Genomic DNA, 26,507 nt, shown 5'->3' with positions numbered 1-26,507 from the left:
TATGCAGAAAACCTGCTGTTCAGAATTTACCACTATACCAGTGGAGAAGAGATATAGAACATAGAGGTGACCCCAGAGATGGGAGAGCAATTCATTTCCTCTACCCCATTGTGAAGCTCTTTCCAAACAAAGTCTATCCTTGGTCAGCAGTCATGCATCCAATCAGTCATGCATCCAATCCTTTCTAGGAAGGTGGAGAAATTGTTACGATATTGAAGCAATGCTGCCGCGAGCTACTGCTAGCTTGAAAGCAAAACATAATGGGAATGTTGGGACTGTTCCGTGGGAAACAGAGGGACAGTCAATTCACAGTGCAGAGGGCACCGGAATTAGCTCAGAGTGTAATATGAGCTGTACAGGAAGTACAGGAGGAGTTTGTCTCTCGGCTGTTGGAGTTTGAAGAGAGCAGTCATGTTTTCTGTAACGCTGCAAAGACAGAAATAAAGGCATGTAAATATGTCTTTCCCCTGCTTGGGGGGGCAGGAAAGAGTGGTGTGTTCTTCTCACGCTGAGAAGGATCACCTATCGCGACCTCTGCCTGGATCTTGCCGGGAAAGCAGATAGGGAGGTCAACAGGAGACCAAGCCGGGTGCCTGGGAGAGTTGCCAGTTTCTCCTGATAAAGGCTTGATTTCCGACAGAAATATGATTCAGTTCATGTTTAAAGGCTAACCTATCTAATTCTCACTTTTCAAACCAATTCGCAAACCAAGACATACTGCAGCTACCCATCGAAAATTGCACTTCTGCAAATTTTGTAAATCACTTCTCCAGCCAAGGATACTGATATAATGCATCTGTGCATGTTCTTTTCATTAGATGCATATATATTAGTGAAAGGAACATACAGAAATACATTACATTGCAAAAAATGTGTATATCAGGAAAATTGCACACAAATGTGTATATTAGGAGAATTTTGCAGTAAAGTGCTGATGAATTTTAATTATTAGTATTATTAGTATTTATTAAATGTTTTTGCCACCATGTACCCTATACCCACAGGTCTCAGAGTGGTTCACAGGATAAAATGAGGACCACAGGATTTTAATGAGGACCTCTTTTTAAAACATCACAAACTATGTGGAAATGAAGAGAATTGAACTTAAGATTGGAAAAATGAGAAAGAGAAAACCCCAATTTGACAGATTCGCCCACTCCTAGGTGACCGTAATGATGTATTTTCTAACCCTGCGTAACTAAATTTGTATTTTCTTTAGGTGTGTTAACCTTCGAGATGGTAGGGCATGGATAAAAGTAGCTGCAGTAGCAAACTACTTCATTATCTATTTTTCACTTGCAGGAGGAGGGGCTATAACAAGTGAGGATTTGACAGACACGATGAAGACCGAATGGTGATGAAGGAAGGATGTGGGAAGAACTGAGCATGGCTCTTTGTGGACTCAGTTGATGGGGAGCAAGATTCATTGGGGGGAAAGCACTTCCGTCTTTTATCAGGACTTGCAACGGCGAAATGGAAAAATCCACCCTGTGTTTAAGAATGTGTGACAGAAGATTCACCAAAGCCTTGCAGAACTAGAAAAAAAAATGCTGAGTCCACTTCATGGAGAATAAAGGTTTCTGGAGAACCTCTCCATCATTTGCTGTCTGAAGGTTCATGTTTAGATAGCCAACTGAATATTAAAAGCATGTATATGTTGAAGCTTCACTTTCCCAAACTTAAAACGAAACAAGAAGGATGATATTTAAGAACTCTTGGAGCCCATTAGTTTATCAGCATACTGCAACGAAAACCATTTGCTAGATTGGCAACTTTTCGACTCTCCCCTACATGCTTACCCGAACCGAAGAGAGTCAATATTTAAAGTTTGCAAGCTTGTTTCCAAGACTATTCTCGAATCCACTTTATGTACTTGTGTCTATTTTCCTTTTTAACCTCTGAACATTTGACTTGAAAACCTTCTCCTGTACGATTATGGGCTCCAAGCAAAGAACTGCACAGATTCTCATTCGTGGTAACGATGCACTGTTTTCTATTAAACCGTATTGGTGACTGGGAGACAGGGCTCCTCCGCTGCCATTTCATTGCAGACACAAAGGCGGATCTGACCCCACCATGGCGGAGAAGTGCAATTACATCGCGAGCGTGTACGGCTATGACCTGGGCTGCCGCTTCATCAACTTCAGGCCCCTGGGCTTTGGAGTGAACGGGCTTGTCCTCTCAGCAGTCGACAGCAAGAGCTGCCGCAAGGTGGCCGTGAAGAAGATCGCGGTGAGCGATGCTCAGAGCATGAAGCACGCCTTCCGGGAGATTAAGATAATCCGCCGGCTGGACCACGACAACATCGTAAAGGTCTACGAGGTGTTGGGGCCCAAAGGAGCTGATCTCCAAGGGGATCTGTTCAAATTTAACATGGTGTACGTCATCCAGGAATACATGGAGACGGACCTGGCCCGTCTTCTGGAGCAAGGACCTCTCTCTGAGGAACATGCCAAACTTTTCATGTACCAGTTGCTCAGAGGCCTGAAGTACATCCATTCAGCTAATGTCTTGCATAGGGACTTGAAGCCCGCCAACATCTTCATCAACACAGAGGATCTGGTGCTGAAGATCGGTGACTTTGGATTAGCTAGGGTCGTGGACCAACATTACTCGCACAAGGTACGTCCCTCGATTTGTTTGGCCTGATAAAAGCTGAGTGTTCTTTAAAATAACAGCATGCAGAAGTTTAAACAGATACTGTGGCATCTTCACAAGCGGTTCCAAACAAAGTTTCCCATAGAATGAAAGAGCAATATTGATGTGGCTGTGCATTCATGCTAAATTGGCTGGCTTCCCCTTGGAGCCCAAAAGGCATTGCCTTAGCATATCCTGTGAAATCTCGCTGCGTTAATTGGATTACAAACAACCCGGTTATGTTGGAGGGAGTCCAACACTTTCCAGATGTCAGGTAGCAAAAAACGTCAACCTAGAAACTAATTTGCAAGGTATGTACAGTGGCACCTTGGTTCTCAAACTTAATCTGTTCTGGAAGTCCATTCCAAAATCAAGGCACACTTTCCCATAGAACAGGCATCCCCAAACTCGGCCCTCCAGATGTTTTGGGACTACAATTCCCATCATCCCTGACCTCTGGTTCTGTTAGCTAGGGATGATGGGAGTTGTAGTCCCAAAACATCTGGAGGGCCGAGTTCGGGGATGCCTGACATAGAAAGTATTGCAAAGTGGATTAATCCATTCCAGTAACATGAATGTTACTGTCTAACGAGACCATTGATCCATAAAATGAAAGCGATAAACAATGAACTGCAGTAGCACTATCAATCAATCAATCAATCAATCAATCAGAAGCTGAACTGGGTTCCACACAGTCACAAAAACAAAACAAAAAGAGCTGCAAAAACAAAAATGCAAAATAAATAGCAAAACCAGACAGACCTCAGCGGAATACTCAAAACAGAAGTGTGGCACTCAAAATGGAACATGTTTGGCTTCCAAAAAAAGTTCACAAACCGGAACACTTCCGGGTTTGCAATGTTTGGGTTCCAAGTTGTTTGAGTACCAAGGCAGTTGCGAACCAAGGTACCACTGTATTCCATATCCGTGTTAGACCAAGAATGAGCAGCTGGTTACTTCCTTTTCCAGATCCAACCTTGTAACGCATCTGGGAAATGCAGCTGAAAAGTTCACACAGAAATAAGTCCCACCAAATTGTAAGAGTCCTGCTTCCTGGTAGGTCGGCATAGGATGGACCCTTAGAATGCATTCCGGCCCCAATTTGAAAGTACATCTAGGCTGCAATGCAATCCTTGCTTCACTGAAATTTTCATCTGAGTATGTGCATCTGGGATCTGCTTCCCTTTGAATTCTTCAAGTTAGCATGCAGAAGCTTGTCACCTTCAGAACTTTTAAGCTTCAGCTGGACTGCCCTCAAAGGCTAGAATCCAAACAAGCTTGCGTTGTGTTGCTTTCATTGGAAGGTATGACCGAGAAAGCTCACAGGGGTCTGCAGTGGGTTGGAAGACTTGGGACAGGGGTGGGAAATGGTAGGTTGGTGCTTCTTTGGCTATGGAGCAACACTAGAAGAGAAGCAGTCAGAGCCAATGAAGGAGCCAACTCCTAGGCGCTGCTGGGCCCCCACAAAGTTGATGGGCATTGCCATGGTGTGTGTGCACTGTGTCATGTGATCGATTATGCAGGGCGGGGCTTACGTGGCCCCCACAATATTTTATTCAAGTTGGAGCTTCCCACAAGCACAGGCAGTTAGAAGTTGAGTTGAGAACAGAGGCTGGAAATTGGGCCACGCTCACACCAGTACGTTCAAAGCACTATGATACCACTTTCAATTGTCACGATACCCAGAGTTTCCTGGGAAAGAGGGATTTATTGTTAAGCCACCCTGGCCATTGTAGCTATGTGAGTGGAATAAGGGGGGTCTCCTAAAAAGCACCCTTAGCAATCTACAGCTCCCATAATTCTTTGGGGGAAGCCATGTGCTTTACATGTGCAATGAATGCACTCCATGGATGGTTTGGGTCTGCCCTTTGTAGGAAGAAGGGGTAGGAGGGATAGAGTCAGGGAGAGAGTGATTGGGGAGTGGGAAACGTCATGCATGTGATGTCGGGAGGAGCCAGGGGTGGAGCCAAACGTGGAGACCATGAGGCTTCAATGGTTGGTGGCTCCTCCTCTGCCTGGTGCCACTGTGGCAGTGTTGGGATGTGTCCAAGGGAACGGCGGCATCAGGCAGGCCCCCAGCTGGCTCCAGCCCACTGGCCGGCAGCCGGGCGAACTCCAGTCTCCCTTGGAACAGCATCAAAACAGTGGCACACAGCTTCAGAAACTTGAGCACGCCTTAAGTGGCAGGGTGAATATCACGCAACAGAAGTGGCGGACAGAGGCATATGTAAAGCGTATTTATAAGCATTTTATTCAGCATCAGGACAAAGGAAAAACATGTCTGCTCCCCTTCGTGTCCAAGCAGCAGGAAGCACAAAGCAAAAGCAATACACAAATGGAAGTTCCCAGCAAGCTGTGCTGGAATGTAAACAGACATGTGACATACAACAGCTCTACACATCTGTTTAGGTGGAACTAACAGATATCCTAACAGGCAGGAGGAAGAGGAGAAGGAGTAGAAGGAGTCAGCCACTGGAGCCACACAGTGCTCAGCTCAGTTCTGCGCTCAGCTCCGTGCTCAGTCTCCTCTGCCCCCTAAACACTGGGCGAGGGGTGGAAGGCTGGCCCCATCCCAAAAGATATTGAGGGCCCCCCAAAACAGCTCAGGCCCCCAGGAGCTGATGTCCCTGGATAGAGTATTTCACCTGCAGCATGGAAAATTCCACCATGAAAAAGCCTGTTCAGAAAGAATGTCCTATTTCAGAAAACTTTGACCACCCCGCCCCATAAAAGAGAGTTGCGTCCAAAGCGTGGGCTTGGCTCATATGCATGATTTCCCCAGATAAAAGGAACAGATGGACAGAAGGAGGAATTCAAAGTATGCTCAGCAATTTCGCTGCTACATCCCACCCCCTTCCAGCAGCCTGCCTGCCAGCTAGGGGCTTAGATGGGATTTTTGTCTGACATGCCCTTCCTTTGCCAATGAATAATAATAGAGATGCTTGTCCCCCTGTCCCTACCCCACCTTACTAATTATGGGATACACATGACTACTGCTTAGCTTACTTTAGGAAGAAAACAACGTGAAACCTTGGGCTCTTAAGGGGGAACAATTTATTTTTGAATAAGCATTTGCAGTGTCAGAAAACTAGGCAGTGTTTTTCCCCCCTGGGAGCTAGTGCAGCTTACAAAACTTTGAGAATATTATTAAAGCGGTTGGAGTACTTATCCTTTCCTCACGGAAACATAAGCAGGGCTTCCTATTCCTCCTCCCCGCTCTAATATTTTTTTATTCTGACAACACTGCAAGGTAGGCTACAGGCAGAGAAAAAGAAAGGGAGAGAGTGGCTGGCTTAAGGAAACCTGTTAAGTTGTGGGTGAACATATCAGCCGACACAGCGATTCTTCAAACAGCTCTTGTTTATTCAGAGGCCAGAACTGAACTGAGCTGAAGGGCTCAGTCAGCCTGCTTATATAGAGCTCCAGTACAATGTTACTGTAGCAACTTTCTAAAACTATCCAATCACTGAATGTCACTTTCGATCCTTCATTTGCATAACTATCTACAGTATCCCCCTGCTGGCCCAGGGTGAGAACTTCAGTACATAACAAAACCCAAACGTCTTTTCAGGGGCAAACTTCATGTCACACCCAAATACATCTAATGAAACCCCAGTACAGTTCTTGTTTTGGGCTATGTGTGTGCTTGTGTTTTTGGAAGCATCCATGGAGACGAGATGCTTAACTCTGAAGCCTGCTGGTTTCGCTACTCCCTATCAGTTTGGTGACGCAGAAAAGTTTTCAACAGGCGTTTGAAGGTTAAAGCAGAAAGCTCCTGTCAAATTTTCTGTTGGCAGAGCATTCCACAGGGCTGGGCTGATGACACTAAAAGCTAGATATCTTCTTGCCGTCCCATGAGCTGCACCAACTTAGGCAACGATCAGCAATGCTCCTGCAGATGGTCTCAAAGATTGAGCTGGGATATAAGGGATCAGGCTGTTCCTAAAGTACCCTGGGCCTAAGCTGTTCAGGGCTTTGTAAATTAATACAAAGCCCTTGAACCTAGCTTGGTCGTAGATGTAGTAGCCAGTGCAGGTATTTTCACAATGGTGTCACGTGTTATCAGCCATGTGACCCCAACAGCAGTTTGGCTGCCGCATTCTGCACCTGCTGGAGCTAGCAAGCCAGACTCAATGGCAGCCCCGCACAGAGCGCATTGCAACAATCCAGCCCTGAGGTTAGCAACACATCAGCTACAGTGGTCAGGCTACTAATAGGAACAAGCATTTCCAACCAGTAAGAAGACACTCAACTTTCTTTCGTTCAGCAGCATAATTACAGTGGTGCCTCGCAAGACGAAATTAATTCGTTCCACAAGTTTTTTCTTCTTGCGAGTTTTTCGTCTTGCGAAGCACGGTTTCCCATAGGAATGCATTGAAAATCAATCAATGCGTTCCTATGGAGACCGTCCGGGGACAGAGGGGAAGCGGCGTGCGCCTTCCCCTCTGTCCCCGGACCTGTTTAAAGCAAGGGGCGGCGGGGAGAATATTGCTTCTCCCCGTTGCCTGCCCCGCAATCTCCAGGGATAGAGGGGAAGGTGCGCGCGCCTTCCCCTCTGTCCCCGGACCTGTTTTAAAGCAAGGGAAGGGGCAGCGGGGAGAATCGCTTCTCCCCGTTGCCGCCCCTTGGTTCAAAAGGGGTCCGGGGAGAGAGGAGAAGACGCGCTGCGCTTCCCCGCTATCCCCGGAGCTTGCGGGGCAAGCTTCGTTTTGTGAAGCAAGCCCATAGGGAAATGCGTCTTGCGAAGTGGCTAAGAAAACGAAAAACTCCTTCGTCTAGTGAGTTTTTCGTCTTCTGGGGCATTCGTCTTGTGGGGTACCACTGTATAAGAGGCAGGGAGGTGGCGGTGTTAATTTTGTTGCTCCTGTTAATAAAGAATTAGGAGTCGAAATGTTTGCTGATCTACTGTAAATCACCCAGTGGATCCAGATTGAGTTTCTGTCCACTCTGGCCCATCTCACCTATTTGACAAATTCAGGTCTGAGCCTGAGACTTTGGGGGAAGTTGGGTTTTGACAAGGGATTTGAAGAATGTCAAATGTTATTCTTCCCTCTCACTTGTTTAAATGAAGATTTTGGATAACTATTCGGTTCTATGCAGAGTTTTGTGTGAATGCATGTCTGAGCTGCTTGCAAAACCGTAGGCATCAATCCTAGCCTGAAACGGCCATAATCTTAGTTCATTTTGACTCTGGAAAACCTTTTTTCCCCCTCCAGGGTTTTTTGTATTGTTTGGCCAGGCCTAAGATGATATTTGCACACTGTGGTGAGGAATGATGTCTCTCTCAAACGACTTTCAGCTCTGTCTGAAACTAAGGTCTCTCTCCATCTGCACAGACAGAGTCGTCTGTTGCTTCTCTGTTGTGATGCAACTGCAGAGAGGCTTGTGGTCACGGGCTAAGTGACATTTAAAACCTTCCACTCCTTTTCCCCCCTCACATGCTATAGAATCAGATAAAGGTTACCCATTCAGCACTGTATTATAGTGCCCTGCAGGTGAATGGAGGGAGATTTAATTCCACCTGGGCGGCTGAGTATAATTTCTCTGGCACAGTGGCATAAATCACCTACCTCTATCTATTGTTACTGGCTTAAGAGAAACTGGAGAAGCCTCAGCCAGACCTTCCCCATTCAGGATGAGATTAAGGCGGAGAGACAAAAAGATCGCCACCCTCGGTCCCATCCTACAGGGCAGGCTCAAGAGCTGGTTGCAATAGGAACAGGGCAGAATGAGAGGCTACAGTTTCTAACATTTTTATTTCGAAAAGTTGTGCTTGGACAGGACTGAGGGTTCCTGCAGAATGGTTTACTGAGCATTCATCCTGATGTGCTTGCACAAAGCTTACGCAGAGGTTAGATTATATTTGGTCTTCATTCTGATTTGATGTTGGGTTGCTCATCTTGGCTGTGAGTCCTGGAAGACCGGTTCCCTGCTTTGCAAGCCTTTTCCCACCTAGCCTGGGAGGGAGGGGCCCTGACTGACTCCAGCTACAAAAAATGAGGCTGCTGGACAGACTCTTGGGCTGGGGTATTGCTTAGTGGGGTTTGTTGGGGGCGTTGTTGTTGTTAAAAGGTAAAGGTAAAGGGACCCCTGACTGTTGGGTCCAGTCGTGACCAACTCTGGGGTTGCAGCACTCATCTTGCTTTATTGGCCAAGGGAGCCAGTGTACAGCTTCCGGGTCATGTGGCCAGCATGACTAAGCCGCTTCTGGTGAACCAGAGCAGCGCATGGAAACACCGTTTACCTTCCCGCCACAGTGGTACCTATTTATCTACTTGCACTTTGAGGTGCTTTCGAACTGCTAGGTTGGCAGGAGCAGGGACCGAGCAACGGGAGTTCACCCCGTCACGGGGATTCGAACCACCAACTTTCTGATCGTCAAGTCCTAGGCTCTGTGGTTTAACCCACAGCGCCACCCGCTTCCCGTTGTTGTTGTTACTAATCTTAAATTGTTGTCTCTGTATTTTAGATCCAGTTGTGATTTATGTGGCAATTATTCAATTTGGTTGTGTGGTTTTTTGATGAACATAAGAAGAGCCTGCTGGATGAGGCCAATGGCCCATCTAGTCTAGCATCATGTTCTCACAGTGGCTGACTTGATGCCTGTGGGAAACCTACAAGCAGGATTTGAGCACAAGAGCAACTCTGCCCTCCTGTGGTTTCCAGCAGCTGGAATAATAATAATAATAATAATAATAATAATAATAATTTATTATTTATACCCTGCCCATCTGGCTGGGTTTCCCCAGCCACTCTGGGCGGCTTCCAACAGAATATTAAAATACAATAGTCCATCAAACATTAAAAGCTTCCCTAAACAGGTCGGCCTTCAGATGTCTTCTAAAAGTCTGGTAGTTGTTTTTCTCTTTGACATCTGGAGGGAGGGCGTTCCACAGGGTGGGTGCCACCACCGAGATGGCCCTCTGCCTGGTTCCCTGTAACTTGGCTTCTCGCAGCAAGGGAACCGCCAGAAGGCCCTCGGTGCTGGACCTCAGTGTCCGGGCAGAACGATGGGGGTGGAGACGCTCCTTCAGGTATACTGGACCGAGGCCGATTAGGGCTTTAAAGGTCAGCACCAACATTTTGTGGCATTCAGATAGCCACTGATAGCCTTCTTTAGGAATTTGTCTAATCCACTTTTAAAACCAACATTCAGTGTCATTGAATATCTTTTCTCTGTCCACTTTCTTGATGCCGTATGTAATTTTATAAATTTCTGTCATGTCTCCTGTTACTCATCTTTTCCCTAAACTAAAAAGTCCCAAATGCTGCCCTTTTCTGTACAGTTCTTTTCTTCTGGCTCAAAAAGCACAGCAGTTTGGTTTTTCTTTTTTGCAAAGGAAAAAAAAAGCATTGCTGAGGGCACCCCTTCCATTTACACACACACACACAAAATATGTTTTATGGTTAGCCATCATAACTTTGATTTAAGGTAACCGAAGTTCATTCCGTATTTGGGCAAAAATGCAGCGATGGTGTAAGGCAAGGCTGTGTTTCTGCTTTGGGCAGGCTTGTTTAGCCTGGCAGTATCTTGGCAGGTAAACTGTCCTACTGGGTAGTGATCCTGCACCCTGTTCTTTGCTGCAATGGGACAATTTTATCCTCCAGTCTGTCAAAGCACTACTGCATTCCAGTGGATTTTTCCCCTCAAGGATCTGTAGAAAGAAATAGCACAGTGGTACCTCAGGTTACATACGCTTCAGGTTACAGACGCTTCAGGTTACAGACTCCGCTAACCCAGAAATAGTACCTTGGGTTAAGAACTATGCTTCAGGATGAGAACAGAAATCGTGCTCTGGCGGTGCGGTGGCAGCAGGAGGCCCCATTAGCTAAAGTGGTGCTTCAGGTTAAGAACAGTTTCAGGTTCAGAATGGACCTCCAGAACAAATTAAGTTCTTAACCAGAGGTACCACTGTACAGTCATACCTCTGGTTGCGAACACTGCGGATTGTGCGTTTTCGGGTTGCGGACCGCGCTGAACCCAGAAGTACCAGAACGGGTTACTTCCGGGTTTCGGCGCTCACGCATGCGCAGAAACGCCGAATCGCATTACCCGCATATTGCAGGTTGCAAATGTGCCACCCGCACGGATCACGTTCACAACTCAAGGTATGACTGTACTCAAGAAGGCTTCCCCCTCCCCTGGATTGTCTCTTGTATATGACGCTGGCATATTTTGAGCCCCTCTCACACTTTTGTGCCATGTGCAAATAATGTTGAAGGGAACTCAGAAGAGAAAGCTCAGATGGAACCGTTATTAACGCTGTCTGCAGTAGGAGCCGTTTTGAAACAAAGTGGACTTTGCTGTATGAATAGGGTGGCCCTGTGTCTTCCTTTACAGATTACAGTCCTCCATTTGAAGTCCTTCCTCTATGTGAAGGAGTCCTCTAGAAGAAGGGTATTGTAGTTCATTTGTGGTTTAAAGATACCTAAGGAAGGTGAGCAGGAGAGGCCTTGAAGTTGCCCGTTTGGAGTGAGCAGTACCTGGGCATCAAACCCATCAGGCACACAGATCACCAGGTCATTTGTTGTGTTTCTGCTGAAATAATAGTCTTTCTAAAGTTTCATCTATACATATAAGTTAACATGTATAAATCTGTGCCTTTTTCATTCTCTCTCTTTTTGTGTCCTCTCACAGAGCACTGTTGACAAGAAATGACACAATTTTCTTGTGGGTTTTTCTCTCTCCTGAAAAAGGGAAATATATTTGCTTTTGGAATAATTTTCTATTACAGTGGACGCTCAGGTTGCGAACGTGAGCCGTGTGGGATGCACATTCGTAACCCGCAGCAGCGCGTCTGCGCACACGTGGTTTGCGATTTCGCGCTTCTGCACATGCGCGACCACTGAAACCAGGAAGTAACCGGTTCCAGTACTTCTGGGTTTCGGTGGTCCGTAACCCGAAAGAAACACAACCTGAAGCGTCTGTAACCCAAGGTATGACTGTACTACAGTTTTGCGTTTTGGCTTCAGTATATGATACTAAAAACAACCAAAACAAACCAAAACAGATTATTATTTTTTTACATTTTTATCTCACCTTTCATCCAAGGAGCTCAATGTGGTGTATATGGTTCTCTTCCCTATTTTATCCTCACAACAACCTTGTGAGTTAGGTTAGGCTGAGAGACAGTAATTGGCCCAGGGTCACCCAGTGGGTTTCAAGGATGAGCAGGGAATTTTAACCTTGGCCATAAGCCAACAATCTAACCACTATGCCATACTGACTCTCAATACTGACTTTGAGCCCCATGAGTGAAAACTGCCTCATATATTTTCTGATAGACTATTCTTACTATTTTCATTTATTTGTCACTTTCCACAACAAAATGTCTCAAAGAGACTTGCTGATCTCTAACTTGCTCACAAATCTTTAAAGGCAAATGCATCAAGAAAAACAAGTGGAAATGATAGCAACAAAGAAAGCTCCCCTGGATGCGTGATTTACGATGCTCTGATTTGACAGAGTGTTTCAGGGTGAAGACGGATATAGATTTTTAAGAGCAGGGCGCTGTCTATTTGTAATCTACCATATAAACTAGATTCAGAACTTCCTGAACATACAGTAATTCATAAAACAAGGAACCGGCAGAGGAAAGGAGAGGAATCGGATGTAGCCACTGGAACAGAAGGGGTAGAGATCTGCAAAGTTACATGTGCCATAATTTATTAAGATCTGGGTTTCAAGTCTCCAGCTTTCTTGATGTAGTGTGAAATATGGTTTTGTTTTTTCTCTGAAAGAGCTGAATCAGTTTTTCCTGAGAATGAGCTACAGTACATGAAACGCATCATCAGGCAATAAATGATCTTCTGTGCACCTTTTGGACATCTCTTCTGTTTTCATTCTTAACATAATTCATACCTGCAAGTCAAGTACTAGATCAGCCTTGCAGCTTCCCCTGTGCATCTGGCAAACTGCTTTTGAAAGAAAGAAAGAAAGAAAGAAAGAAAGAAAGAAAGAAAGAGAGGGAGGGAGGGAGGGAGGGAGGGAAAGGTAGGCAGGTAGGAGGCACATAAAATCCAAGGGCTCTACCAGACTACCTGTTCATTGAGAATTCCTTCAGATTGGTTCGCAGAGAGATCAAAGCAAGTGTTATCTTATACTTCACAATATATTTTCTTCTCACTTTCCTTACTGCTAAAAGTCAAATCTTTGGAGGAGGAGGGTTTCTTGCACATGACCTCTCAATCAACCATCATTCTACAACCTGAATTTGCAGGTATGTGCTCATAGGTTCAAATAGCAACAGAGGGCAGTTTGAAAGTCTTCCCCTGAACAGCCCTTTGCTCCTCTTTAAGTCTCTGTTATCCCGTTTTCTTTAAACTTCTTTAAGCATCTGGTTTGCTTGCAAAGGTCTTTCAGATAGCTCCATGCTGCACTCTGAAGACTCAAAGTGGCCTTGTCACCAACGGAGCAGGTGGACCAGCCTCCAGATGCATTGGCAAATCCTCACAGTTGCATTGGTGGAACTTGGTTCCCCTGGCATAGTGTGACTGACCTGTGACCCCCCAGATATTGCTGGATTACAACCCCCATCATTCCAGACCATCGACCATGATGAATGGAGCTGATGAGAACATCATCCAGATGGCCACAGGTTAGACACCCCTGCTTTTGCTTCCTAGCTGGTCTATGTCAAGTAAAAGAATGCTCTCTAAAATTAATACTGCTACAGACAAGCACATTAAAGTGTGGAGTGCAGTTATAACAAGCAGGAGAACTTAAAAACACACAGTTGCTGATTCAGTGTACACTTAGATATCTTTGCACCTAATGCTATTAAAGTGCAATTCTAAAAAGATATAAATATCATTCAGTATCGAATATTACAAATATTATTGCACCTGGTGCTACTAAAATAAAATACAGACCGCCGCATGGTTCTGTGTGCCTCGCTGGGCGATTTACAGCTCCTTATGACCAATCAAACCCTGGCATCTGTTTTCTAATTAAGGCTCATCTTCCCTTTTGCACAGAGTGCTGAGAGCTTCCTGGAATCGAATGCAAACATGAGGCATTTGCTATAGCGATGTGGTACGCGGCATTGCTAATTAATTTCAGCGGGAGCTCGGTCTGCTTTGGTGTCTTTGTACCAGCTCAGACTTCTGAGACTGTTGTTCTTACAGTGAAGCCTAATTAACAACCCCCTTTCTGAAACCAATGCTGCTGTGATGCTCTCAGATTTTTTTGGTGCCTGAATGCAGCTGATATTGCGTTGGTTTTTACAACCGACACTCTCCCGTTAGTAGATCAGAATGTGCTGTTCATTTATTTTAGGGAGAGAGGGAAAACCTCCTGTCTTTGGGAGCAAATGTCCGTTCTTTTACTTCGTTGCTTTCTCTGTGAGGGCAGTCAATAATTCTTCTGAGCATCTTAGAATCAGAGGTCTTGTAGAGGTAGCACCAGAGGAAGTGGGACATCACAGACTGACATAAGAAGCCAAGGCAGCTTCTGTGTGATGGCCTGGGATTCGGACTCGAATGCTGAACCTGAGGGATCCCAGCCTGCACAGGATTCCCTGCCTCCAGAACCAGCTGAGCCAGGGCTGGGGCATGAGCCTGAAGGGTCCTCACCTGTACTGGATCCTCAGGTACAGGCATCAGCTAAGTCTGCTCTGGCTCCTGAGGTGATGGAGGACCCATTGCCTACAGGTGCTCCACTCTCAGCCCCGTCAGAGGAAGGTGAGGTTGCCTCTGGGTCCTGTAACCCTCCAGCCTCTCCTGAGCTGCAGAGGCTCAGGGCAGAGAGGCGGAGGGAGCTAAGTTCCTGCAGGAGGAGTGTTCGCCTCCAGGCCAGGAGGGGCGAGTCACCAGAAGATCGGGGCCGCCCTATGCCTCGGGGCAGATAAAAGCCAGCCAGCCCCAGTCCCAAGTTGCAGGAGCAACATTGTTGGTTGCTAGTTCCTGCCTGAACCCTGTCCTGCTTTCCTGCCTGAGCTCCTGACCTGCCCTGGCTCCCTGCTTGCAAGCCTGTTACTGACTTCACCCGGCTCCCTGCCCTGCACCCAGCTTCAGCTACTACGGACTGCCTCCTCGTTGCACCTTTGACCACAGACTAGACTTGGACCTTGCCTCTTGGGTAACCCACGGGACCAGCACATTCTGTCAATCTGTGATGTCCCAGAGAAATCGGGAGTATTGTCACAGGTGTTATATGTTAGGTTTGCCATACGTCTGGAATTTCCCAGACATTGCCAGGATCCGGCCATTGGAAGGGTGTCCGTGTAGGGGAAAAGCTCAACAACTTTGGGCGACAACTTCTTTTGCGTCCGGATTTTCACTTTTTGAAAAATGGCCACCCTGTTATATGCTCAAGCCACCTTGCTGCAATGTGCAATTTGGCCGCCGAATTCTGCACCAGCTGAAGTTTCCAAACTGTCTTCAAAGACAACCCCAAGTATTACGTGTTGGATTTCTGTTTCATGCGTGGTGGGGAATAATCGAACATCTGTAGTTTCTGCTTGTGTTTTGTTGGAATCCTCCGCCATTTCCTGCTTGGCAGGGGGTTTCCTGCTTGGCAGGGGGTTGGACTCGATGGCCCTTGTGGTCTCTTCCAACTCTATGATTCTATGATTCTATGATTCTATGATTCTATCACTCGTCAGGGTCTGCGGCTCCCGAAGTTCCTCTGCTTCAGATGCGGAGGCCACAGAAGTAATGACCTGGTCTCAGAGTAGGCTGCTTGATGTGTGAGTCAGTGCTCTGGGTGCAAGAGTACAGTGCATGTTAAGTTGTGGGCAAACATATCAGATGACATAGCAATTCTTCCAAAGCAGTTCTTTGTTTGTAAGCTGGAACAGAACTAACTGAGGAGCTCAGTCAGCCTGCTTATATAGAGCTCCAGAGCAATTGTAACTGTTGCAAGTTTCTAAAACTATCCGATCACAGAACGTCACTTTTCAATCCTTCATTTGCATACAAACTATCCAATCACTGAACGTCACTTTCGATCCTTCATTTGCATAACTATCTACAGTATTCCCCTGCTGGCCCAGGGTGAGAACATCAGTACATAACACGCCTCCCCACCGAGATAAGGCGTTAGTTACAATCGTAATGGTTTCCTTATGTACAGCACTACACGTAATGCTTCAATTAGGCACAAAAGCATATCGGTTACATTTCACATACTTAGACCAACAGTGATACATGTCTAACAGCATAGTCCTTTAAATAAGTTGGGCGCTTGGAAACTCTGCTAGACCGCTGGGGACTGGCAGCCAAGTCCGGGGGGCCACACAATTCTTGCTGCAACTTTGTAAAACTATCCAATCACTGAACATCACTTTTGATCCTTCATTTACAGTATCCCCCTGCTAGCCCAGGGTGAGAACATCAGTACATAACAGTGCACACTCCGGTCCTAAACCAGAAAGTCAATCTGCACGGCTGCCAGCCTTAGGCTAGCCTTCCCCCAACCACGTGACCTTCAAGTGTTTGGGGCTAGCGTACCCATCAGCTAGCATGGCGGTGGCTGATGAGAGCTGGTCCAAAACATCTGTAAGGCACCAGGTTGGCAAAGGCTGCCTCAGACCCCAGTGGCCATTGGGACAGGTAGAGCGGAAAGCAGAGTATCCTACTGGAGATGGAGGCAGAGCTAATGACAGGCAGAGCCAATGAATTCTAGTTTGTCCCCACCCTCTTCCCTGCTGGGTTCTGCAAGGGCAACACTAAGACTACAGAGGAGGAAGCTGTACTAGCTGTAAGTAAGAAAGCAGATCAGTGGGGCAGATTGGACTTGGCAGGGTAAAGCCCCATTTGCCCTACGATATGATACGACAAGGATGTGGGTGGCGCTGTGGGTTAAACCACAGAGCCTAGGACTTGCCAATCAGAAGGTCAGTGGTTTGAATCCCCACGATGGGGTGAGCTCATCACATCAAAGTGCAAGTAGGTAAATAGGTACCACTCTGGCAGGAAGGTAAACGGCGTTTCCGTGCGCTGCTCTGGCTCGCCAGAAGCGGCTTAGTCATGCTGGCCACATGACCCGGAAGCTGTCTGCGGACAAACGCCAGCTCCCACGGCCAATAAAGCAAGATGAGCGCCGCAACCCCAGAGTCGATAATGACTGGACCTAATGGTCAGGGGTCCCTTTACCTTTACCTTTATGATACGATAATCTTTATTGTCATTGTCCCATACAGAACAACGAAATTGAAAAGATCTACGTCAGACATTCAAAAACTGACAAGCCTGCTATCCCAGCCTGGTTAACCCCCTAAAAACTCTGATACCCCATAATTAAATACAATATACTCCCAGAGAGACTTCCTTACACTGCGTTTAAAACCGAAATCAGCAAAATTTCTCAGGCGGCTAGTCCTAGTCTTTATAACCCTGTACCTTCTTCCAGAATGCAGAAAGCTGAAAGAGATCACTTCCGGGGTGCGTACTATCCTGCACTATCTCTTCAGCTTTCTTATGGCACCTGGAAGCATAGATTTGATCCAAAGTGGGAATTATTCTCTCTGCAGTTTTTACAACCCTGGACAGCATTGTTTTTCCCCTGACCGTGCAGCTCCCAAACCACACACAGAGACTATAAGTTAATAGACAAGCCTCCACTGGCCTCAGACCATTTCAAATGAGGAGGTCAAATTCTGGCCTTCCCTTTCTAACCCAAGGCATTTCTCCCTCCACTGGGTTCCGTCCTAGCATAGGCTTGGGAGAGTTGAGGTAGAGCTGCCTTCCAATTTGAAAACACTTTCTAGTTTTGAGTGGGCTTAGAATCACAGAATCGTAGAATTGGAAGGTTTACCTAGTGCAATCTCCTGCGAGGTAGGAATCTTTTGCTTGAACCCACGATCCCAAGATTAAGAGTCTTATGATCTACCAACTGAGCTATCCTTCTTAAGGAAGCTGTCAGAAGAGCAAAAAGGTGTTTTTCATTTTTTAAAAAATGCAACCAATCGTAATAATAATCCCAATTTTGCTGCACGGGCACAGAAGGCAATGGCGTTGAAGGATATCATTATCTCATCAGGGAGCGAAGATGATGATAGGAAATGTCTACACACTCCTGCTGGTAAACTGCTGCTATTTCCAGGGCACTCGTCCATTGGATTAATAGCCAGCAGCACCGCCAAGGAGATGTCCGACCAGAATCGTCAGGAATGGCTGCCATTCTGTTCTTAGGGCACCTTTAGCAGAATGCCCCATATGTGTGTTGACCTAGTGACTGCAGTTAGCAGTCTGGGAAGTTCGCAGGACGAAAGGAATATGGAAAAGAGAAGGCAGTGTCAGCATGCCTTGTCCTTTTACCAGGTCTGGAAAGGTCACACCCACCCACTAGTCACATGCAAGGAAGGCCTCTCCAGGCCAGGAGGAACAGGAAGTTTGACTGGCTGGACCAAACATTCCCTTGCACGTCCACTCTAGCAAAACAAGGAATGTTGTACTTGACTGCTCTCGGTGGATTGCATCCCACAGATTGGTTGGCGGGGCATGTTCCAGTAGGTGTGGCCAGAGCTAGCCACTGCCACAAAAGCACACATTAACACACACAGTGTGGAGCGACAGACTTTTCTCCCCTTTGTGGCCAAGCCATTATGAGGTGAGTTTTCTTGAGGGCGGTTGTCAGGCTTCGGAGAATCAGATCCCTCCCACAGTGGCAGCCAAGAAGCAGAGAAAAGATAAAAGTTATTACCAAGCAATGTATTCAGTAATTCACAGAAAGCGACGAAGGAATGCAGTCTTCCCTAAATAATGGCGTTGCTCCAAGTAAAGTCCCCACCTGTGCTGGTCCCGGGGGAAAGGTTACTGTTACCGTAGTCAAAGTTCAGTCCTAAGCCACTAGCCTGGAGATAGTCCACAAAGTGCGAGGTGAGGTCCGAAACAGGGAGCCGGGCGGGGACAGGAACATTCGAAGATCAGAAGCAGGAAGCCGGGGGGGAAACAGGAACACTGGAGGAACAGGACTGGATGCTGACCGAAACAGCTCTTCAATGACAACATTTCTCCTGCAACCTGGGACCGGGCTGACTGCCCTTTATCTTCTCTAAGGCCAGGGGCGGTCCCGGCCCCCAGGAGCCCCGCCTCTCCTGGCCTTAAAGCGAGCACTCCGCCTGGGAGAAACCAGTTCCCTTCGCCTCTCTGCCCTAAGCCTCTGCAGTTCAGGAGAGGCCGAAGGGTTACTGGGCCCTGGGGAAGGCTCACCTGTAGACACTGAGTCCTCAAGCACCTCTGGGGCCAGAATGGTTTCACCTGGTGCCTGCTCCTGAGGATCTGGCACAGGTGCAGGCTCCTCAGAATCTAGGCCTTGCCCCAGTTCAGCCGGCCCTGGAGGCGGGGACTCCTGTGCCGGCTGGGATTCCTCCGGTTCACTCTCAGAATCAGAATCCCAGGCCATCGCACCACCCCACTACATTTCCCCTGTTCGACGTCACTCCTCTGTTGGTTAATCTGAGCTTTCTGCCTCTGAGCTCTCTGTTCTACTACCCTCAATGCACGCCTGGTCCTGGGAGAGGAATGCTTTCCAAGGACACTGAGTCTGTCAGCTGTCTCTCCCCCCCCCCCCGGTGCTTCTTCTTCCTGCTGTTCCTTTCCCAATATTTCCCAGCTTTTGCCCTCTGAACTATGCCCTTCTGCAAACCACTGTTCTAAATCTAGACTGTCCTCTTGTTCTAGGGAAGGTTCTCAGTCCAGCTCCTGACAACAGTCCTGTCTGGTTCATATCCCTGCAATGAATGGGCCTGCTCAATGGGGTGGGGATGTCATTGCCCGAGTGGCTGGTTTTTAGCACCTCCCCAGACAGTAGAGAATTATGTGTTGTTGTGCATAGTTTGCGGCTCACAACCTGCTGTGTGGAGGAGGCCCCCGAGCCCACCCTGAGAAGAAATGATACACCCCGTGAACAAGTATTCGTGACTATAGCCATGCAGAATGGTACCACAACACCCACCAGAGAGTCACCAACAACTACCTTTCAGCCTTCCGCCACCCACTGAGTGTATGGGAGATGGCCGTGAGTAATGGGTTCAGGTAGGCAGAAATAATGAAATCATAGGATTGTTGGAAGGGACCCAAAGGGTTCCTCTGTGTGTTTCTATGCACCCAAGAGAAGGAATGAGAGCGGGTGGTTGTTACTGTACATTTGATGCAGTGGGCGGGCTGATTGGACCATGTGGTGCCATTTTACAGCAGCTCCGAGTACAACTCTTGCCATATGGAATGGGAGTTCCCAGCTCACAAGTCCTGCTTCTTTCCCTCCTACGGCCAGATGTCCTAAGCTAGCAGGAGGGTGCTCCATCTTTTGCCTCGTCTAATTTGAGGGATGACGCGTCATCGGTAGCAGGCACCGTTCCCAGCGTTGGCTCAGCGATGGCTCAGATCCTCTTGTCTGTTTTCTGTTGAAAAGCGCGGAGTGAAAACAAGGGTGTTTAATTGAGACCTACAAGTAATGCTGTCATAGATCTATGGTGCTAAATGTTTAGGTTGGTAAACATTAGGATTTAATCAGAACTTGTATGTTATGAGGCGGTCTCAAATGTATATTAATGTAACGGGTTTGAGGTGTTTAAGTAGCGTTTATGTGTAAAGGCTGCGTATCAGACCTTGAGGGTGTAATCAAGATCCATGTGTATTGGAATATGTGCATGGACCTACTTCTGAGCACCACCTATAATTAATTGATTGATTGATTAATATCTGGTCTGCAGATCTGATTAGGCTCACCAGGTCTCCCCATTTGGTCTGCGAAGCTGTTTTGACCAAGCCATGCCCACCAACTGTACACCTGGTGCTATATATGATGTCGGATGCGATGATGACCAGCTGATTGCTGGGACTTGTAAAGCACTGTGTATGTGCTGTTGTCGTTTGATTTCAAACTGTGCAGGCAAAAACATCAGATGACTGACAGGTGGGTAGCCCTGCCCACTTGTCAAACCTGGCCTGGGGAGGGGGGGAGGTCCACTTCTCTGCCCCCGGCTTAGTGTTATGAATGATCCTTGTGGGGTGTTTTAACTATGGTTTGTTTACTGCCACCAAGCCCACAATCTGAATCCATGGTCTGCCGTTAGCTTGCAAAGCGTGGTTTGCTTTAACTGTACAGTGGTACCTCAGGTTAAGAACTTAATTCGTTCTGGAAGTCAGTTCTTAACCTGAAACTGTGCTTAACCTGAGGTACCACTTTAGCTAATGGGGCCTCCCGCTGCCACCGCGCGATTTCTGTTCTTATCCTGAAGAAAAGTTCTTAACCTGACATACTATTTCTGGGTCAGTGGAGTCTGTAACCTGAAGCATCTGTAACCTGAGGTACCACTGTACTTTGTGCAACCAACACACTCCCCTGCCTTAACCTGCTGGATTTTGAAACAACTTTGACATGGCAATTGCTTGACCTGATATCGTATAATCTACCTGAAAACAAATCAGAATGAATGCTCAATAGTCTCTTGGAAGCAACTGGTGTTGGGGTGGGGTGTTGAGGAAAAATTCATGGGTGATAGAGTTAGCCGTCATGTTTTAGGTTCCCTCTCCTTAGTGTAGAGATCGAAGTATACATCTGTGCATTTAAAAATAATAAGTTTTTTATTTGAAATTACAAAATTTAAACATACAACAAACAACAATTCGCAATCTAAAGAATGAATTACTCTGAATCTCCCGACTTCTCCCCATCCCTTCCATGGCTCCTAATGAAAGTATTTACAACTGCATATCAATATTTATCCAAGTATTTTTCCTTCTGAATTATCCATAGTATCCGTTACTTTACAAGTGTGGTTAAAATCCTGCCAATGTTTTAACCTGCTTGCAGTGGTCTCTTTTGTAAATTATAAACTTTCCCCATTCTTTTTTAAAGTGCTTGTCTTCTTGATTTCAGAGCTTCTCAGTTGGTTTTGCCATTTCTGCACAGTCTACCATCTTGATCTGCCATTCTTCTCTGGTCGGGGTTGGCTCTTCCTTCCATCTCTGGGCCAGTAGTATCTGTGTGGCCATCTGTGCATTGTTTTAACTCTTCTGCCACAATTATATTCTTAGTCTGATGTTCTTAGTCTTAACGCTTTATCTGCAAAACCTTGGAACTGAAAAGCTTTGGCTCAGGCTGAGGGTGCTGCTGCCATTTCCCCCCTTTTTTTAAAAAAAAGAAAAAGCAATATTAAACAGGCTTAATAACAGGCATTTCCCACCCTGCCTATTGTTTATATGTATAAGCTACAGGGAACAGCCACCTAATTAAGATAATTGTACTTTGGCAAGGAGATTCTTGATTTATGCTGGATACTCACTCCCCATGCTCATTACTGAAAACCATGTGGGTGCTTTCCTAGTTGAAGAAAGCAGAACAGGGAGAGCAAGCCAGTTACCCCTCCCCCTGGATTGGGATGAATCTACGGAAAATGCATCCACAGTATGAAACGTCGATGGTATGTGTGGCGATCACACAGGGTCCCCGGATGTTTGACGGTCTATTGATCCCTGTGCCACCACTATAATCACTTCCCTGCTGCCACCAACCCGTTTCTCTCAGGTACGCACTGAGTCCAGACAGTTGTTAACATTAAAACAAATAATCAAGTTTATTTTATAAGCATGAACAAGTTTATGGTTTCAGATAATTTTTCTTGTCAGTTTCTTATCCTTAGTTTCTATACCGGCCTATACCTTCCTAATAACAGCCTCGGTCCAGTATACCTGAAGTTGAGTGTCTCCACCCCCATCATTCTGCCCGGACGCTGAGGTCCAGCGCCGAGGGCCTTCTGGCGGTTCCCTCATTGCGAGAAGCAAAGCTACAGGGAACCAGGCAGAGGGCCTTCTCGGTAGTGGCGCCCGCCCTGTGGAACGCCCTTCCAGCAGATGTCAAAGCGATAAACAACTACCTGACATTCAGAAGACATCTTAAGGCAGCCCTGTTCAGGGAAGTTTTTAACGTGTAATTTTACTGTATTTTTGGTTTTATGGAAGCCGCCCAGAGTGGCTGGGGAGGCCCAGCCAGATGGGCGGGGTATAAATAAATTATTATTATTATTATTATTATTATTATTATTATTATTATTATTATTATTATTATTACTTCTAACTGATCATCCCAACTGTCTATCTGACTCCTCCTAACAGTTTCACTCACTCTCACATCCAAACTAGCCCAACCCACAGACTTATCCTCCCTCTTCCTTCTCCAACTCCCAACTGACTCCCCAACAACTCCAACTCTAACGCCTCCCCTTGGGTTCCCACTGGCCAATCACTTCACCCTCATTTAACCCTTTCCTTATGACCCACCTAGGAGGGCAAACGTCACAGTATGAAACTTCGGTCCATCCTTGGGCTCCTCTGAACAACCTATCCGCTGAGCATTCATCCTGATTTGCTTGCACAAAGCTTATGCCGTAGTTAGACCAGAGGCCCCTCTATAAACATCCTCCCCTCTCCCCTTTTTGGTATACATTTTTATTTATTTCAATACAGACAGAAGAAAGAAACATATCACAGAGCTGCGCTGTGGATCAATGTCAAATATAAAGCTTTTAACTTAAATAGCGGGGAGAATGAAAAAAGGCACAAGATACAGATTAGGAAACACAGGTATCCCCAATATCAAAGGTTTACAATTCCGAGCTAATTTATTTAATCTGTTAGGGGGAAGAGACATCAAGAGGCCTGCGGCGCATGACATCTATTGAATCAACCAGGTGGAGGAGAATGTCCGTGTGTCATTGACAAGCATAACAAAACTGTGCCACACTGAAGGAAATCTGTTTTTCTTGCTTTGACCTTTAACAATTCACAATTTATATGCTATTTTTTTCTAAGAAGGCTATCTCCCAAACTTTCAAATACCATGCTTGGAGGACGGCACCAGCAAGGTCTTTTCCCAGCAAACATCCTTTTTATTGTACGTTGATGTTGGTTTGCGCTTATAATGGTATTTGGGAAGTGACATGTGACCCCACTTTCCATACTGTTTGCGGCTGCAAATGTTCCAGAGCGGACATACTACTTCCTTTCTGATCAGTGCACATCCCATAACTTCCTAAAATCCCACAACTTCTCATTTCACAATTGTTACAGGGCTTGTTTGTTTAGTCCCAGTTTTGTTGCTGCTCCAGGCGGCAATGTTGCAAATAATATGCTCTCCCAAGTCCACATTCCCAGCATGTTCACACTCCTGGCTTTGTCATGTCCACAAAATGGAAGATGGCAGGATCCTTAAGGATGTTCTCTACGGGGAGCTGGCTTCAGGCACCAGGCCCATTGGCAAACCAACTCTGTGTTACAAAGATGTCTGCAAATGCGTCATGAAGGCTGGCAACATCAACCTTTCTCTTTCCCCACAACACAACAGTAGCGATGGGTGAATCTCTCTATTTCAGTTTCTCATTTGTCCCATCTAAAGTTCAGTTCTCCAAATTTCCACATTACAGTTGTCCGTTGTCGAACATAATCTGTTCCGGAAGACCATTCGACTTGCAAAACGTTTGACATCCGGGGAACAAAGGGTGGTCTCCAAAGTCAATGGAGAAAATTGAAAAACACGCACCATTCGACTTCTGAGGTGCGTTCAAAAATGGAAGCAATTACTTCCAGGTTTTCAGCATTCATAAACCAAAACTTTTGGCTTCCAAGATGCTTGAAAACCGAGGTACCACTGTAGCTTGTGGTTGTTTTTTTTTAAAAAAAAGCCCTCAAGAAAATACATCAGCATTTTAGTGTGACTTTCTCCTACTACACAAATGTTGTGTGTGTGCAGTTTTCCCTAATACATTCATTTTTTGCAAAGCAGTTCCTCCCCAATATAATGCGTTATTGTTTCCATTAATATATGCACTTCAATGTACACTTCACCCTAGCGTATGCATTTTTGAATACATTACTTGACTGGGGAATGGTGCAGCAAAATTATGAGAAGCACAAATTTTGAGGGATGGCTGTTTTGGGAAAATGTGAATTAGGCAGGTTCGCCTTTAAATGCAAACTGAATCCCATTTCCCCCCATCCTTACTTGACAACAAAACTAGGGCTTCGTTCTCGTTTGCAAAGCCCAGACTGCAAGGCTCAGATTTCTTGTGCCATAGCAATGTCTGGAATCTGGCAGGGTGATCAGAGAACAAATTACCTAGAGGAAAGTTACATAAATGTGCCGCAGCTGAATATTTTCATTTTACTGCATCACCTCAGTTTCTAGGATGGGACTACCCTGCGGGGCTGGATGCGGGTCCTGGAAAAGTACAGACAGAGTGATGAGGAGGTTAGCAGTATTCTTGCCCCCCCCCCCCTTCTAAGGGTGCTGGCTGGGTCATAAAGCAACTGTCACATTGCATTAGCCTGCGAACTGCTTCTCTTCACACATGCCAGCGAAGGCAACTGCAGCACTGTTTGTGAGCAGTGAGAGATCCGTGCCTGTTTGTTCATCAGGCAACGCTCCCTCCCCACGAGACCCGCACGCTCGCTTCTTTCGCATGCAGAACGAGGTTCTCGTGCACAGCAACCACCCGGTCCCTTGTGGGTTTGTGATCTTGTGCAAAGAGATTCTGGAACACGTGCGGCAACTGCGCATTAAATTACCCTAAATCCAGGCTGTTTCTGCGCCTACATTTCAGGAAGGTCTCCCTGCTGCTTGCATATTGAGAGGCAATGTGGTGTAATGGTCAAAGAATCAGACTAACGTTGGGGAGAACTGGGTTCAAATAGTCACTCAGGCAGGGGTGCCAACTTGAATAAAATACAGGGTGGGAGCAGGCAAGTCCCATCCTGCATAATCAATCACAAGATGTGGCCGCGAACACCATTTGAATGGTAATGCCCATCAACTTGGAGGAGGGGCTCAAATATTTTATTGGGGAGGGGGCGAAGGGACCTTGGCCCCCCAGGAGTTGGCTCCTATGCACTCAGGGCACTTCCAGACTGTCGACGTTTTCAGCTGGGATTCCATCATCTTCCAGCAAATTACAACTGATGGGATGGTTGTGCACAACAAACCCACTTTCCTGAAAGTTCTTTGCAAGAAGGAAAGTGGCAGGAAAATATACCTGGGAAAATATGAGATAGCACCTGCTTGGATGCAGCCTCATCTAACCTCCCCACAAACAAATCAGAATGAATGGTCATTAAATAGCCAGTCTCATCTGATCTCCCTGCAAACAGTCAGGATGCTCAATAAACAGGCCAGCTGATGTCCCAGGAGAAAAATGGATCTTCTATTGCATTATGTGTGTGACAAGAAGCATTTCTACCAAATCACATTACTGGTCTGCTCAGAGTACATACTGGGAGAGATGGAGCATGCAGCCCTGAAGGCAATGGTGACTTTGGGGCTTTGTATTCATTCCCCTCCTCCAATACTCATTGGTTGAGAGGTCCACTAATAGCCTCTTACTGACAACCCCAGAAGATCCTGTGTCAAGACCTAGGCAATAAGTCCCCCCCTCCCTCCCTCCCTCCCTCCCTTCCCTCCCTCCCTCCCTCCCTTCCTTCCTTCCTTCCTTGTGTTTTATTCTCAACAAAGGAGAGAAGCTCCATGGAAATGAATTAATTGTAGAGTCTGTCTGGAAAAGGACCATCTCTGATGGAGTCTTCATAATCATCAGCAGCATTAGCAATAAGACAAAAGCTGTAAACAAGCTGGTTGCAAAGGAGCTCAGCAAATTGGTCTCAATTACTTGCCTATCTTGGGGAGAGAAAAATTAAAGTGGCCTTTTAAGTGCAGAGAGACGTGTTGAATAGAAATCCATAGTTATAAATTAGAACAGCAGCACATGGTCGCAGAGAGAAAGCAAAGAGGTAATATGCTTTGTGTGTCCCTTGCATTGCTTAATAGAGCCTGTAGCAAATTGCATTCCATTCTACAGGTAAATGGTGTTTCTTTTTCTCCCCTTCCTATTTTTGCTCACAAGCATTGGAGCCAATCTGAGACTGTTGCTACTTTG

The 26,507-nt window shown here is 46.3% G+C and overlaps 1 protein-coding gene across 4 annotated transcripts in view; it reads left to right on the top strand.

Annotated features, from left to right (window-relative positions):
- Positions 1-26,507, top strand: part of MAPK4 (mitogen-activated protein kinase 4) — a 92,423-nt gene that overhangs the window by 39,147 nt on the left and 26,769 nt on the right. For 3 of the 4 annotated variants that reach the window (XM_083466026.1, XM_083466024.1, XM_083466027.1), the window contains one exon: positions 1,303-2,622. In XM_083466026.1, coding sequence (XP_083322152.1) covers positions 2,077-2,622 — 546 coding nt within the window. In that variant the 5' untranslated portion in view covers positions 1,303-2,076. The remainder of the gene's footprint in view (positions 1-1,302; positions 2,623-26,507) is intronic. The other variant, XM_083466025.1, reaches the window with a different exon arrangement.

This window comes from Podarcis liolepis, assembly GCF_965112155.1.
Source record: "Podarcis liolepis genome assembly, chromosome: 11".
Classification (NCBI taxonomy): Eukaryota; Metazoa; Chordata; class Lepidosauria; order Squamata; family Lacertidae; genus Podarcis; species Podarcis liolepis.
Note: the sequence above shows the minus strand (reverse complement) of the source record. Positions and strands in the feature narration are given on the sequence as shown.